The following is a 15349-nucleotide window of genomic DNA, read 5'->3' as shown; positions in this document are numbered from 1 at the left end:
AATTATATAATAAATAATATTATAATTATTATAATAGGTTTTTTTTTGTTTTCGTTTATTCGTTGTGGTCCAAATTTGGTCGTTGGATTCTTGTTTTGTTTAACAGGATTTTGCATCAATTTGATTATTGGACATTAAATTGGATTTTTAATTTGGATTTTGGTCTGATTTAAATTTCGTAAATTTTTCAAATTTTTATCCCTGTATCTGGTTTTCAAATTGACATTTGATCAACACCTAAACTTAATTTTAATTCACTTTCATGGTATAGGCGTATTAAAAAAACTCTCGAAGCAATTTAACCTGCCCGAAATTTAATTAATAAAGTTTTGAGGGACTTTTTTGATTGCAGAAAATATTTTCTCTGGACGTCACCTCAACATTTGGTTTGATCAAATTAAATTAGAGACACGTTGGTGATAGGATTGTATCTGGAATAAATTCATACGTTTTTATGATATCGTAAAGACATCTTAACGACATGGAAATTGGATATAGCAATTTCAAAAATAGAAAAATTTCTGAAAAAATTAGAATAAAAATTCCGGCCTAAAATTTCTCTTCTACTCTTATTTCTGATACACTCCTATCATCAGCGAGTCTCTAGTTTATTTCAGTGGTTGTTCAAACCAAATCTTGAAATTATGTCCAGAGAAAATATTTTCTAAAATAAAAAAACTCCCTAAAGACTTTACTAATTAAAATTTGGACAAGACAAACTGCTTAGAGACATCTTTTTGATACACTTATCCCATCAAAATGACTATGAATTAATTTTAGGGACTGATCAAATTCCAATTCGGAAATCAGACCCAGAGATAGCAATTTCGAAAATTGAATAATTTCTACGAAAATTGGAAGAAAAATTCCAGCCTAAAATTTCCCTTGTACATTTATTTCTCATACCCTTCTATCGTCAACGAGTCTGTAATTTATTTTAGTGGTTGATCAAAGAAAATTTTGAGATGACGTCCAGAGAAAATATTTTCTAAAATAGCAAAGTCCCTAAAGACTTCATTAATTGAAATTCGAACAAGTTGAATTGCTTCGAGATATTTTTTTGATACACCTATGCCATCAAAACGACTAAGAACTAATTTTAAGGCCTGATTAAATGGCAATTTGGAAATCCCACCAGAGATAGCAATTTCAAAGATAGAAAAATTACTAGAAAATTTGGAATAAAAATTACACTTTTCTACCTAGAAACCACTTGAGTTTTTCTTTTCTTGTTTGCAAATATTTCAATTTTGGTAGAATCCTCCTTGCTTTAAAATTATTGGATGTTTCAAAATTTTGAAAAGTTGAAAAAATCTATCTTGAAATCGCGGAAAACAAATAACGCCAAAGCGCCAATAGTGGCGTTATTTTGGACCATATTAACTTATTTTGGAACACTCTATTATAGCCAGAATATTCTGTTAAGATAGTCTTCTTGATCAAAATGTAGAAGGTGGTCACCCTTGGGTAGCTCCGTGTCCTCAGGGTACACGATACTTTTGCCGGATCGTTGTACCAATCTCATCGTTCACCATAGACTGTAACCACCTATCTCAGGTTCGTGAGACGTCGTTACAGCTGAATCGTAATCGCGATTTCGCCGGGAGCGGGTGCCATTTCCTGGAATGGCGCCCGTTTCTGGTGAAATCCATTTTCCAAATATCATGTTTTCAAGCCTTGAATGAGGTCTAAAGATAAGTTTATCAAAGAAGCAAAAATAGAGTGTAACTTAAATTACAAAACATATCATTCGAGGGGTAAGCCTTTTGAATACCTTAAAATATATAAATATATCTTTTAAAATGCTTGCTCCTGAGAATTAAACTATATACTTTAAAAATAAAGTTGCGCGTATTGTCTCCATACTAAGTATTTTCGAGATTATATAATTGAAAATTTATGGAGAGATGGTATGAAATTTTTTATTTTAAAAGCAAAAAAGTACGCATTTATTTCCTAAAAAGATATTTGGAGGGGTCGCCTTTAGTAAACAAAATCTTTACGTTTTTTCATTGTGGCCCTACTAAATATTTACTCTCGGCATTTTTAAAAGCAATAAAAACATGAATAGGTGAAATGATAAACGCTCATCCATCCAAACTATAACCGCGCTCGAATCGAGATAAAACGCACAGTCACTACCGTCGGTTCATTAATAATTTAAATACAGATATTCTCACCTTGTTACCCTTCTCACAGTAACCTTGTAAAAATTGGTGGCAGATAGGAGTGCTCGCTGAAACTTTAACATGCAGATATGGGCAGGCATCGCGAGTACAGCAGCCTTCTAAAAAGTACTTGCATGTCGGCATTTTCTCGGGTCCGACATCATGAGACAGCCCACAAAGATCCAAAATACATTTTCCCTGGAGAAAACTGAATTCATACCAAAATTTTAGTTATGAGAATATAAAAACAGGGCAAAGAAGGTATTTTAGAAAATAAAGAAGTAGAATTATAAAGAGCAATATAAAGGGTGACTGATGGTAGCGAATTAGATTAGTGGTCAAGTCCTGCGGACAGCCTCTGGGTTGTCGCAGATAATCAGTTGATCTGGGAAAACCAGGGAGGTCTTATCAAGGCCAGGCTAGTTGCTGTAGCAGCAAAGATATTTATTGACGTATTATTTGTTACACAGATCTAGTGATGCCGCCAACTGATAGTTTCTGATATCGACATGATCCTGACTATATCGACTCGGGATCGGGTCAGGTTTTCGATACTCCTTCAATAGATGTGCACTTCTCACTTAAAGCGAGCGAAGACGGAAATTTGATAATAGGTTGGTGTCACTCGCCCCCCCCCCCTGACTTCTTCTCTGCCTGGTTAAACCGGTTATTGCTGGAGTGAAAATTCTGACATTTATTTTCCCATGTTGAAATATTTGCACTTTGGCTTACCTTAGCAGTAAATAATTTGAAACATCCAAATGCATCTATAAAACATATTTTTTCACCTTTATTCAATTTGAAAATGTTTTTACATGAAAAAGAATTTTCTTAATATTTGGAAATATTACACTGTTTATTAAAAAGGAGGAAATAAAAATCAGACATTAAAAAGTGAACAATTTCCCGCTGAACTGTTTTAAATCGAATGCATTAGATTGAAGCGTTGAAATTTAAGAATGCTTTATCCTACATTTAAACTTTTAACTTCCCTAGGGTTTTCCTTACTTTCGGCATCTAGGGGGAAACTGAGATGCGTAAGATCAATTCTGAGGCCAGATTTGGATTTAGCGGCCCAAAATCCAAAAGGGTAGCCTAGTCAGTTCTCTCGTGCAGACAATTTTTTTGTATGGCCTATGTGACCAGAAATCCCTAAACTTTTCCCTACTTTTTGCATCTAAGCGAAAACTGAGATGTGTAGGAGAAATTCTGAGGCTAGATTTGGATTAAGCGGCTTAAAATCCATAAGGGTAGCCTAGTCACTTGTCTCGTGAAGTACAAATTTTTTGTATGGCCTGCATGACCAGAAATCCCTAAACTTTTCCCTACTTTTGGAATCTAAGCGAAAACTGAGACGTGTAGGAGAAATTCTGAGGCCAGATTTGGCTTCAGCGGCTCAAAATCTATAAGGGTAGCATAGTTACTTGTCTCGTACAGACAAATTTTTTGTATGGTACGTGTGACGAGAAAATCCCTAGACTTTCCCCTATTTTTTGCATCTAGGGGAAAACTGAGACGTGTAGGATAACTTCTGAGGCCATATTCGGATTCATCGGATCAAAATCCATATAGGTAGCCTAGTCAATTCTCTCCGTGTCAGACAAAAAAAAATCTTGGGTCAAACCTACCCTTACATGAAAAGTGCGTAAAAAGTTTACGGACCACTGCTCTAGAGCCACGCTTTAGTACTACACTCATAGACCCATGACCACAATTTTGACTTTACAAAAAGTAAAATCATAAGTAAAGATCATTATTATAAAAAATTTACCTTCAAAGAAAGGTTCCATATCATCAAGCCTAATAAATACTGTAATCAAAAAATCAGACACTAATTTTGTGAGCGACGTATACCCAAAATTTTTATAAATTATTTCATTATATGCTTCTGCCTGTCCAAGAGTGGAGGAAAAAATAAAAAAATCTTTTCTTGTAAAGAGTCAAGAACACGTTTTCTCGTAAGTATCAAAACTCTTATTTTAACAATTCTTCAATTCCGTATATATCACGTAAGTCAAATACAGGTTATCTTCTAATTCTGTATTTGGTCTTTCATCCTCCTATTTTTTATCACAAAAAATCCTGTTCCATTTCTACTGTTAGAGGTTCCTTCCAATAATGTATTCAGATAAGGCATAGAGTCGCCGAGCGAAAGCTCGATATTAAAAAAAGTTTTTTAGAAACTACTAGAAGAGTAGATCGAAACAGTCACTACATCGGTAAACTACAATTGATCATAAAGTTTAGCAAATTTACCACTGAAATACGACATTTTGCGATTGCGTAAAAATTAAATAGTTTTACCTCAATATTTTATTGATATTATGGTAATAGGGGGATCACCTACCATAAAAATGACGACAGGCGCGAGACGACGAAAATCGGCACAGATTTATTTGAATAGCTGATGCACGAAACCAGAACGGCTGTGAGCACTGTGATCAAAACGGTTTTCATCGCTGTCTGGTCACAGTGCTGTTGCGCGTGAAAATAATGCTAAATACTGTGATTGCAATGATGGACGACGTGAAAGTCATAATTGTGATTCACGTACGTGATCATCATGAAGCACTCGTATAGTAATCGTGAAAACGTCACTTTCACATATTTTCAAGCATTTCGGAGTACTTTTTTCCTCACACGCTTCAGCGCCGTGTATTATGGTCACACGACCTTTTTTTCTCTTCGTGTATCGCGAATTTAAACTAACTGCAACTAATAGTACAGAGGGTGTCCTATCGACATTCGGTAAGGTATGCTGTGAGTGGCGGCACAGGTAGGATAATGCGGACTGACTCGCGCTCACCATGCTCTAGATTAGTAGCGGGGATCATTTTGTTAATCTTAATGTGAGGCGACAAAAGAAAAAACTTAGAAGTTCTCCAAATATGATTTATGATTATAAACATAGTTTATAACAATAAATATAATTTAGCGAACATGACATAACCATTCAAAACGTAAATGTACCTTTATATTCTCCAGGGTTAGACTTGAGGGGTTTGTTTAATATCATTTCGAATTTTTTGTTTTTGCATGTACGACCAAGGGGCTATGCACTGATTATTCAGGTAGTCAAATAGCCGACTACTATACAGACCATTGAAGGGAATACCTTATGATCACTGTGATTACTCCTCTGACTACTTTTGGACAACTTCAGACTCTGGGTGAAGCCACTATGACCAGAGACATGCCTGTCGTTAGTCAATAAGACGTCTTAACCTCGAATGTCAATATCTCTTGCGCACGCCTCGGTGTGCATAACCGAACCATAGCTGAGACTACTACCAGTCTACTACCGACTACTAGTGTATCCCAGAAGGATCCCCATACTCGATTCGAGGTAGTTTCAGGGTTTTGTGAATGGTGACCTTGAAGCCGACTTTGGTGTTGACCTTCAAGGTAATTTGAAGGTCAACTATTATTTTTCAAATGCAAACCCCTATTTTTGACACCGCCAGTCGAAAGAACGGAAAATTTTACGTTCAGGTATGCGTCAAGGTCATGTGACCTGATGACCTTCGTTGTAATTCCAGGGTCGTGTAAACTGAAACAAGGTCTAGACGACTGATCAGCGAAAATATTTGTTAAAAAAAAAAGATGGTTAAGCATTGTATCTAGATCCGGTCGACTAAGGCGAGATCCATCGCAGGTCTCATCAATCCACACAAAAAAACCCTATGTGGATCCGGCCCGCTAAGGTGAACTCCATTGAGGGCCTCGTCAATCCACAAAAAAAAAGGTCGTATGTGATTCCGTTCAGCTAAGGCGAGATGGTCTCATCAGACCACAAACAAAGGTTCGTATGTGGATCCGGCCAGCTAAGGGGAGATGGTCTCATCACACCACAAACAAAAGTTCGTTTGTGGATCCGGCCAGCTAAGGCGAGATGTTCTCATCAGACCACAAACAAAAGTTCGTAAGAGGATCCGGCCAGCTAAGTGGAGATGTTCTCATCAAAACACAAACAAAAGATGGTACGAATGATTGATGAGACGTTAACCTTCAAATAACCTTGAAGGTCAACGCCAAGGTCACCATTCAGATGCTCGTCCGAAACCCTTAAACTTTTGTCTAAAATATTTCTCTCGAAAACTCATATTTTCGCTGATAGGGGGGGAGGGGGTCCGATACTTTTTGATGACCCTGTGTAATACGCCAAGATGTTTTTTTTAAATAATACAAATAAATTCAACTTTCATTTTATACATAAAATTGAACTGGCTTAAACTAAATGTTTTAACATAACTTATGTCTGCGTAGAAGATTATTTTTTATTCTAACACGCATTAGTTCTTACTCTCCTATAATTCTCATTATTAGATGCGCAACTAAGTTCCCGCTGTTTGCCAATAGATGGCTCCAGCAGTAAGTGCTGGTCGATTTTGACATTCAAAACGTCATGAATCAAGCTTAGACATATGGTAAAAAACCGTGATGACACAATCGTGATTTTATTTTGGCGTCATATACTTTTGGTTGTGTTAAAATGTCTGATTTTGTGCCAAATAATCTTCATTTGCGGGAAGTGTTGATTTTCTTCTTTTATTCGAAGAAAATGGCGGCTGAAACGGATGGAGAGCAACAAAAAGTTGCCAAAAACATAAATATCGAACACAGAAAGGTTTTTATTTCACAAAGACAAGCAACTTGTGTTTTCTAAAAAAGTTTTTAACTTTATATTCAAGATATCTGATCAAACGATTAAGCGATTTTCGTTCTGAATCCAATTTAAAGTAAAATAAAAAAAAACATAGAGTGGAGGGATGAGTGACTACTCTAGACGGGGCACCTCCTGGTGGCCGTCGACAATGGGACGGTGCATCTCGTGGTGTCCGTCGACGATGCGTCGTGGCATCTCGTGGTGTCCGTTTATGGCCCGGTACTTCTTATCAACCCTACTATTTCTCTGGTTCTTTTCCATTTACTCGCCGATGGTTCTGTTTCCTCCCGTGTCTTCACACAATCCCATCCAGCTGGTACCACTTAAGGACTTCCCGTTAGGGCGCCTAGAGTTGTAACTACTGAACCTATTTATGTGAGTGAGGTGACTAGGGTTGACAGATGTCAACGTGGGATTTTGAGAGACAATACTACGTTTTAAAATTTTTGCTCTTAAAAGAGCAGATCAGAAATATTAGTTGAAGTCAGTAGAAGATCGTTGTAGCTTGATGGAGTTTATTTATTACTGTTCTCCCTAGGCAGAGAGCGAAGGCTTGGTATAGAGCGAACTGTACGTGGTGGTGGCGGGATGCCGAGTGACGCATGTCGCTGGAACGCGAATCTTTATGCCTGACGGCCCGGGGCGCACGACAAAGCTCGCCGGAACGACTCCACTCCGTGCTGTTGAAACGTAGAGGGGATGCCGTTCCGCAACCTTATCCCACTCTGTCGTTTTTGGGAACCCGAGCACCAATGGCGTCATTGTACGCAGTTACTTCGTATCTGACGTGTATTCTCTCTTTTTCTCCGTCTTTTCTGCGTTACAATTTTCCTAAAATTATTCCGAAATACTCATTTCTAATGGAATGCATTTAAAATTACATTTACTGATTATTATTTGACTCTAGCTATAACTAAATATATATTTGTAACTCTATTATCGAATCGTGTTTTTGGTCCATTGTAATATTCAATTGAGTCTGCTTACACTACCTCAAAATTAATTATCAATCAATTATAATAATACTAGTAATACATATATACAATAATATAATATAATGATAAACTTAATAATTATTAGATTATAATATTTATTGTAAGAACACCGAAGTTGTTCTCGCGTTGTTGTCGCGGTAGGACTTTAGCTCTCCTCTCATGACTTTGCCGGTAATGTTGGCGGTAGCATTGCTACTGTTAGGGTTTCCCATGCCAGATATTCTGATAACGAAGAGGAGAGGGAATAAGTAGAACACGAAAACCCATAAATAAAAAGTGGAGAGTATATTAAAGATTTTAAAATGCTTGTCGCTTACCGAGGATCGTCTGGGCGCCCCTGTAACCACAGCTGGGGGCCACAGCATACGGGACGGTAGAGATGGTGAGCTGCGAGATGATCAAGCAGATCACACTAATCAAACAGCTGGCAATGGAACATCGAACTGTACCTGCTGAGGATGCTTTGGCTAGCGTTAGCTATTTGTAGCCAACCATCTCGACAAAAATATCGTTGGAGAGCATCAATTGGGATACCACAATGAAAGAGGAATTGATGCGTCTCTATTACGAAAGTGCGAAGTTTGAAACGAAAATGGAGATTAAACAACAGGTTGATTTGGCGTGAGAAAACGGCGGCAATGAACATCAGTTAGAGGAAGCCGCATCATACAGTCAAGCAGGAGCAATTGATGTTCTTGCTCAACCTATTGATGATCAAACACCAGCTGATATTTGTAAACAGACTGATTTCGGCTGTTGAAATAGCTGCTGGAAGAAGTGGACAACGGAAACTTGATTGAAGCTGCAGGCATAGGTGCTGGGGATTATGAGCATCATGTACCGGATCCACTAGAACCACATCCGGATATTAATAACAATGATGTGTATAGTGGAATCCTAGAAAAACTACAGCACCTTGAAAGGAATTTTGATCATGCTTTATTAGAGTTCAGATATGTAGAACCAACACTAAGGCATTGTCTGCCCAAAATGAACATCACGAGTGATCTCCGTGCACTAATAGAACACCTCTACAGCAAGGTTTTACCTATGTATTTGAACGCAACACAAACTGCGTTAGAGGTGCAAATTCTTGTATACTGTGCAGATGTGGCAACCGTTAGAACATTGGGCCGCCACACTAGGCCTGTAAATGCAGTTTTTGTCCCAGTAAGGGATCGAGATCAACCATGGAAGATCAGGTTAGATATGGATGTCAGCAAAGTAAGGTGGAAATTGGGTCAAATAACTCAATATAAAAAAGGAAATAGAACCAGAAAGCTTCTAAACCATGTTACTAAAATCATTCACCCTTGGACATCGAGACATTAACACCAGCAATATTAGATAAGATTATGGACTTCCAACGGCAGAGACTTCATGTCCTTACTGCCAGACTGCGTCCGTACAATAAAAGTAATACACGAAGGCAACAAAATCGAAACTTTCAGACAGATGAAAGAAGGTTCCATCGTGAACTGAGTGTAAAGCAAAATAACCAGCAAGACACCGAAGTCCTTCAACTGGAAGATATGACTGAATACTGGTCGGGTGTATGGGGGATAATGAACAGATGCAATTTGGACACTGCGCGGTTCGAAGGGGATAAAGCAAGGGCAAGCAATAGCCCTGAAATGCAACTGACAAACATCACAGCTTTGGACGTTTTAACGGTCTTGAAAATGTCAAGTGACTGGAAACCTCCAGGTCCGTACATGGTGCACAACTTCTGGTACAAGTACCTGATGAGTGTGCATCCTCCGTTGGCAAGGTGTTTTCAGAAGATTATTGAACGCCCAGATCTGATGAAAGGCTTTATGCTCCAGGGTATTACGTATATGTTACCTAAAAAACCAGACGCGATGAGAATGGCATCCTTACAGAAGAACAAAAAGGATGTAAAAACTCACGAGGCTGTAAAGATCTAGTCACTATGGACGCTGTTGCCATGACTCAAGCTCGTAAGCATCAAAGGAGCTTACAGATGGCATCCATTGACTACAAGTAAGCGTTTTCTTCTGTGCCGCATAACTATTTGCTTTAAGTCTTAAGTATATTTAACGGAGACACCTTCCGTGCACTATGGTTCTGTTTAGCATTGAACCCCTTCAGCTAAGCACCATGTCTCATGGGTTCAGAATTCATGATAATGAGGATGTTCATCAAGTGGCCCATCTCCTGTAAATGGATGACCTGGAGCTGTACGCTAGTTCAGCACAGAAACTGCAGCAAGTGATCGATGTCACAAAGCAGTTTTCCAATGATATCCACATGAAGTTCGGACTAGAGAAATGCGGAACAGTGCATTTAGTCAGAAGAAAATTAGGGACCGCAGAGTTAGAGAACGAGTTCGAAAACGACATTCGCTGCAGGCGAATCATATAAATATCTGGGTATTCTTGAATCTAAGGGTATTCAGTATACGATAGTTAAGACAAGCCTTACGACTGCCTTCACTATGAGACACAGATTGATAATGAAAAATTTTCTTAACTCGGCAAACAAAATAAGGGCAATTAACACATATGCCATCCTTATCCTCACATACTCCTTCGCATAGAAATGACGAAGCACCGAATGCACCACAAAAATTCAGCCGTTGAAAGGGTAGTTTTACCACGACATACAGGGGGTAGAGGCGTTGTAGATGTAAAAAAACTATGTGAGTCACAAGTCACACAGTTGAAGGACTATTTTAACAATGCAGGCAGAAAGCTATCCACGGCAAGCATCCCAGAACGTTAGATAAAAATGAAGTGGATAGTGAGGCATCCAATATTAGGATACGAAATGGTGTTCGGGATCCAGAGACGGAAGGATTCGTCATCGCGACACAGGACAAGGTGGTCAGCACAAAGAATTATCGCAAATACGTGTTACATCAAGACGAGGTTGACCGGTGCCGATTATGTGGAGATACCAACGACTCCATCGAGCGCATTATTGATGACTGTCGCGTAATGGCTCAGAGAGAATATACGCGCAGACATAATTATATAGCGGGCATTATACATCAATAACTTGCCCTAAAACGGATTATTACATTCTGGCCAATCGACATGACATCGTGATGCAAGAAAAAAGGTGGAAGAGTCTACATCATCAACACTGCTTGTCCACTTAACCAAAATTTGCAGACAACCTATACAACCAAGATCCACAAGTATAGCGAGTTAAGGCATGAAGTAAAGACCATATGGAGGAATGTGAATCATGAATCTATACATCCCATTATGATTTCGGCTACAGGCAATGTGCGCGTGAGATGCACATTGCCAGAGGTGACTGTTGTCACCTCCAAAGCTCGCGGCCGCTCGCAATTATATCTCGGCCGCTCGTAATTGTATACCTACATCATTGCAGGAGGTTTCAAACATCGTATTGGATTGACTCATAACACCCTAATCTCATCAGTCACTTGACTTAGCCCGTGGCTATGATGTATAACCGGGTTCCACCGAGTGAAATTTTTTAACAAAAAATAATATTAATAACAGCCCTTCGAAGTACTAGTAGGTTATCCCCGAGGAAAAAAAGGTTAAGATGGAGAATCTCTATACAGTAAAAGCGACGCTTGAATCGTGGAATTTTTCCATGCCCGTCCATTGTCACTAGTCACGTACGTCAAGTCTGAGCTTTATTAGGCTTACCAATATTACATTAATGCCGTTTGTAACAATAGTTACAGTAGTACAATAGTTGTAATAGCACATTTTATAACAATCACATTTCTCATGACATGGTAATATAGTTTACAATACTATCACTAGCAGGACTAACAACGTATTTTTTTGTAACTAAAACTCTTTAAAATCGCTCAAACTGTGCACTTTCGTATAAAATTTGTTAAGAACAATCACAAAATTGTTAAGAGATGACAAAAGTTCATTAAAACATCACTGCCACGTCAAACAAGGCACATTTTTGGTTAAAAAGTACCTCAAACACATTAAAAAGTTGCTGAAACTGAGAATTTGTTTATAAAATTTGTTTATAACAATGACATTTGTCATTAAATGACAATATAGTTTACAAAAGCATCATTAGAAAGACTAACAAAGCACGTTAAGAAAAAGTAACTGAAACTCTTAACAATTGCTCAAACTGTGCATTTATCTCTAAAATTTGTTTACAACAATGACGTTTGTCATGAAATGAGATTGTAGTTTACAAAAGTTTCATTGGAAATACTAACAAAGTACGTTAAGAAAAAGTAACTGAAACTCTTAAAAATTGCTCAAATTGTGCATTTTGGTTATAAAATTTGTTTATAACAATAAGAAATATATTCCTTTTTGCCTTCATATTTTTTTATGTTACTTTAAATTGGATTAAATAGAAAAATCCCTTAATAAATATCCAAAGCCGCTAAAAAACACCTACCATTGTTTATAACAATACAATTGTTCATTAAAAATTATTAATGTATAATAAAATATTAGGTTATGTTTAACAAATGTTTATTTATTTATTAAACACCAATATCGATCATCTTGAATTAATTGCGTGTTATTATAGCAATATCTTAAATTGTGCGATTTTTTCCAACTTTGAGTATAAAGTAAAAAAAATTTTTTCTTTTAAAATCGGCATCAAGGGATCTCTTACGAATTTAGTCAGCTTCAAGCGTAGTCTCTCACAAAGTGTTCTCATTCGAAAACTGACGAACAACTGTGAGACTTGTCTAAACGTGTGGATGCGTCACGGTCTTTCAGATTAAACTGTACTTTTATTTCGGAATATATTATTTTTTCTCAAATATGTATCAAATTTGTACAATGTTCAGCAACACGCAGATTCCTTTCGGCAATCATATTTAAGATTCGGACGCCCGTCCGCAAGTTCGAGACGCAAATTAGCGATAGGACTTTAAGAATTAAAAATCTTCTTTTCGAACGGAGAACGTGCGGGAAAATTAATTCATCACTCCGTGTAAAGAAATAAAATGTGAGCCGTTTGAATTAATTGTTCAGGCTACAGCCCGTAAACCAGCATACCAAAAAATTTGTATATTTAGGTGATGCGCGGGAACGTAAATTTATTTTAAAATTCCTTCGCCGACGGGTAACCCAAGCTTAGTGCAACCAGAATAGTGGCAGTCAGCGCGTAAACGTCACGCTTTAAAAATGTACTACTTCGAATCTCAAAACGAAGTAGAAAATTTATGAATAAAAAAGTTGATTTTTATTATCTAAAAAACAAAGAGAAAAGAGTTAGGTAAAAAAAGGTATTTTCCCTTTCGGGGTTAAGAACCCTCTCCTCTGTTTCTTTTATAATATACAAATAAAACAAAGTAAGAGACAATATTGTTATGTGTGTGTGCACCAGCGCAGCACTCAATACATCAAAATGATCACAAGTTTAAAACAAGTCCCATTCCTGTGGGAAGTCCAGACTAGGATCATATCTCTCCATCGGTATGCAACTCCGACAGGAATGGTAGTTTAAGCAAAACTACCAAGTTAGGTAAAAAACTCTGTATCGTATTTACAAACACACACACTTCCACACTTATATATAATTAAAAATTTGTCATAAGGACAACCGCAGGATTTCGCCGGGAGTGGGTGCTAATCTGGAAAATTGCACCCACTCCCAGCAAAATCGCGGTAAAATTGCAGCCACAACCACATCTCACGACCGTGAGACAGGTGGTTACAGTCTGTAAAGAAATCAATACGACGATCCAGCAAAAGCCTCGTGCACCCTAAGAACATGGAGCGGCCCGAGGACTACCGTCTTCTGCATTTTTCCCGCAAGTGTTTTAGCATATTCTTGACACGCAGGGATGCTTTTTAGTCCATTAGCAAGTGAAAGCTTGGCACCTCCAAGAGCGCCGATGATAAGGACGATTAGTTTAACAGAATATTCCGGGTACAATCGTTGCAACTCCCTTATAAGGTCTCGATACCAAGAAGAACCATGTCAGACCTCGAGTGAGCAACAAAAACAATTGTTGAGAATATAAAGTTCCAGTATATGCGGCACTTCCCATTCTCGACAATTGACTCGATTTCCCTAGGAGCATTTAGAGGAGCGATATTAAGGTTAATGCCGTCAGAGTGACAGAGATGGTAATAAAGCACTCTTAGTGCCGCATTGTGCCTTTGAATGCAGGTCGTTCCCGCGTGAGTTGGACAACTAGATAGTATGTGAGCTAAATGCTCGGGGTGTGCATGGCACGCCCTGCAGCTATCATCAGGAATGTCTTAACTCAAAATGTGGCGATGGTATGTTCAGGTGAAAATGACACCGTCTTGGCATACAAAAATGAAACCCTGTGTACCAGACTTCAATCTGGCATAACAGGATTATTTTGGGTACAGCACATAGAGTTGCAAATGGAAGAGACACTCTTCTTAAAATGGTCAGGAATCACGAAAAAGTGGGCAAAGGAGCGTTTCTGTACAAAGCAGCGGAGGAGGCTGCTGAAACGCTCGGACTTAACTTCAGTATTAGGGGTGAGCAAAATTCATCAATTCTTATCTATCTCGAGTGCTCACTCCTGATAGCCCGGATTAAGAAAGCACAAGAGAAAAACTTTCGTGAACAGCTTCTCGATAAGAGGATGCACGGTATCCTCCACAAAAATGTGAAGGATCGGTCAATGTCTTGTGAGCTAACGTTTGTTTTCCTTAAATCGCCCGGATTGAAGTCTGGTGCAGAGGGTTTCATTTTTGCATGACAAGACGGTGTCATTTTCACCTTAACATACCATCGCCACATTTTGAGCCAAGACATTCCTGATGATAGCTGCAGGGCGTGCCATGCACACCCCAAGCATTTAGCTCACATACTATCTAGTTGTTCAACTCACGCGGGAACGACCTGCATTCAAAGGCACAATGCGGCACTAAGAGTGCTTTATTACCATCTCTGTCACTCTTACGGCATTAAGCTTAATATCGTTCCTCTAAATGCTCCTAGGGAAATCGAGTCAATTGTCGAGAATGGGAAGTGCCGCATATACTGGAACTTTATATTCTCAACAATAGTTTCTGTTGCTCACTCGAGGCCTGACGTGGTTTTTCTTGACTTCGAGAAGCGTACCATGTCCTTTATCGAATTTTCGGCATGAGCTGACAAAAACATCATAGCCAAGGAGAATGAAAAGAAAGAGAGGTATCGAGACCTTATAAGGGAGTTGCAACGATTGTACCCGGAATATTCTGTTAAACTAATCGTCCTTATCATCGGCGCTCTTGGAGGTGCCAAGCTTTCACTTGCTAATGGCCTAAAAAGCATCCCTGCGTGTCAAGAATATGCTGAAACACTTGCGGGAAAAATGCAGAAGGCGGTAGACCTTGGGTCGCTCCGTTTTCTTAGGGTGCACGAGGCTTTTGCTGGATCGTCGTATTGATTTCTTTATAGACTGTAACCACCTGTGTCATGGTCGTGAGACGTGGTTGTGGCTGAAATTTTACCGCGATTTCGCTGGGAGCGTTTGCAATTTTCCAGATTTGCACCCGGTCCCGGCGAAATCCTGCGGTTGTCCTTATGACAAATTTTTAATTATATAT

At 38.5% G+C, this 15349-nt stretch overlaps 1 protein-coding gene across 3 annotated transcripts in view; it reads right to left on the bottom strand.

Moving 5' to 3' along the window:
* Positions 1-15349, bottom strand: part of LOC117167033 (zinc finger CCCH domain-containing protein 7) — a 70911-nt gene that overhangs the window by 17797 nt on the left and 37765 nt on the right. For 2 of the 3 annotated variants that reach the window (XM_033351591.1, XM_033351592.1), the window contains one exon: positions 2181-2376. The exons of the other annotated variant lie outside the window; for it this stretch is intronic. In XM_033351591.1, coding sequence (XP_033207482.1) covers positions 2181-2376 — 196 coding nt within the window. The remainder of the gene's footprint in view (positions 1-2180; positions 2377-15349) is intronic. 3 annotated transcript variants of the gene reach the window in all.

The sequence above is a fragment of the Belonocnema kinseyi genome, chromosome 2 (assembly GCF_010883055.1).
Source record: "Belonocnema kinseyi isolate 2016_QV_RU_SX_M_011 chromosome 2, B_treatae_v1, whole genome shotgun sequence".
NCBI classification, from domain to species: domain Eukaryota; kingdom Metazoa; phylum Arthropoda; class Insecta; order Hymenoptera; family Cynipidae; genus Belonocnema; species Belonocnema kinseyi.
This window is presented reverse-complemented; position numbering and strand designations above follow the sequence as displayed.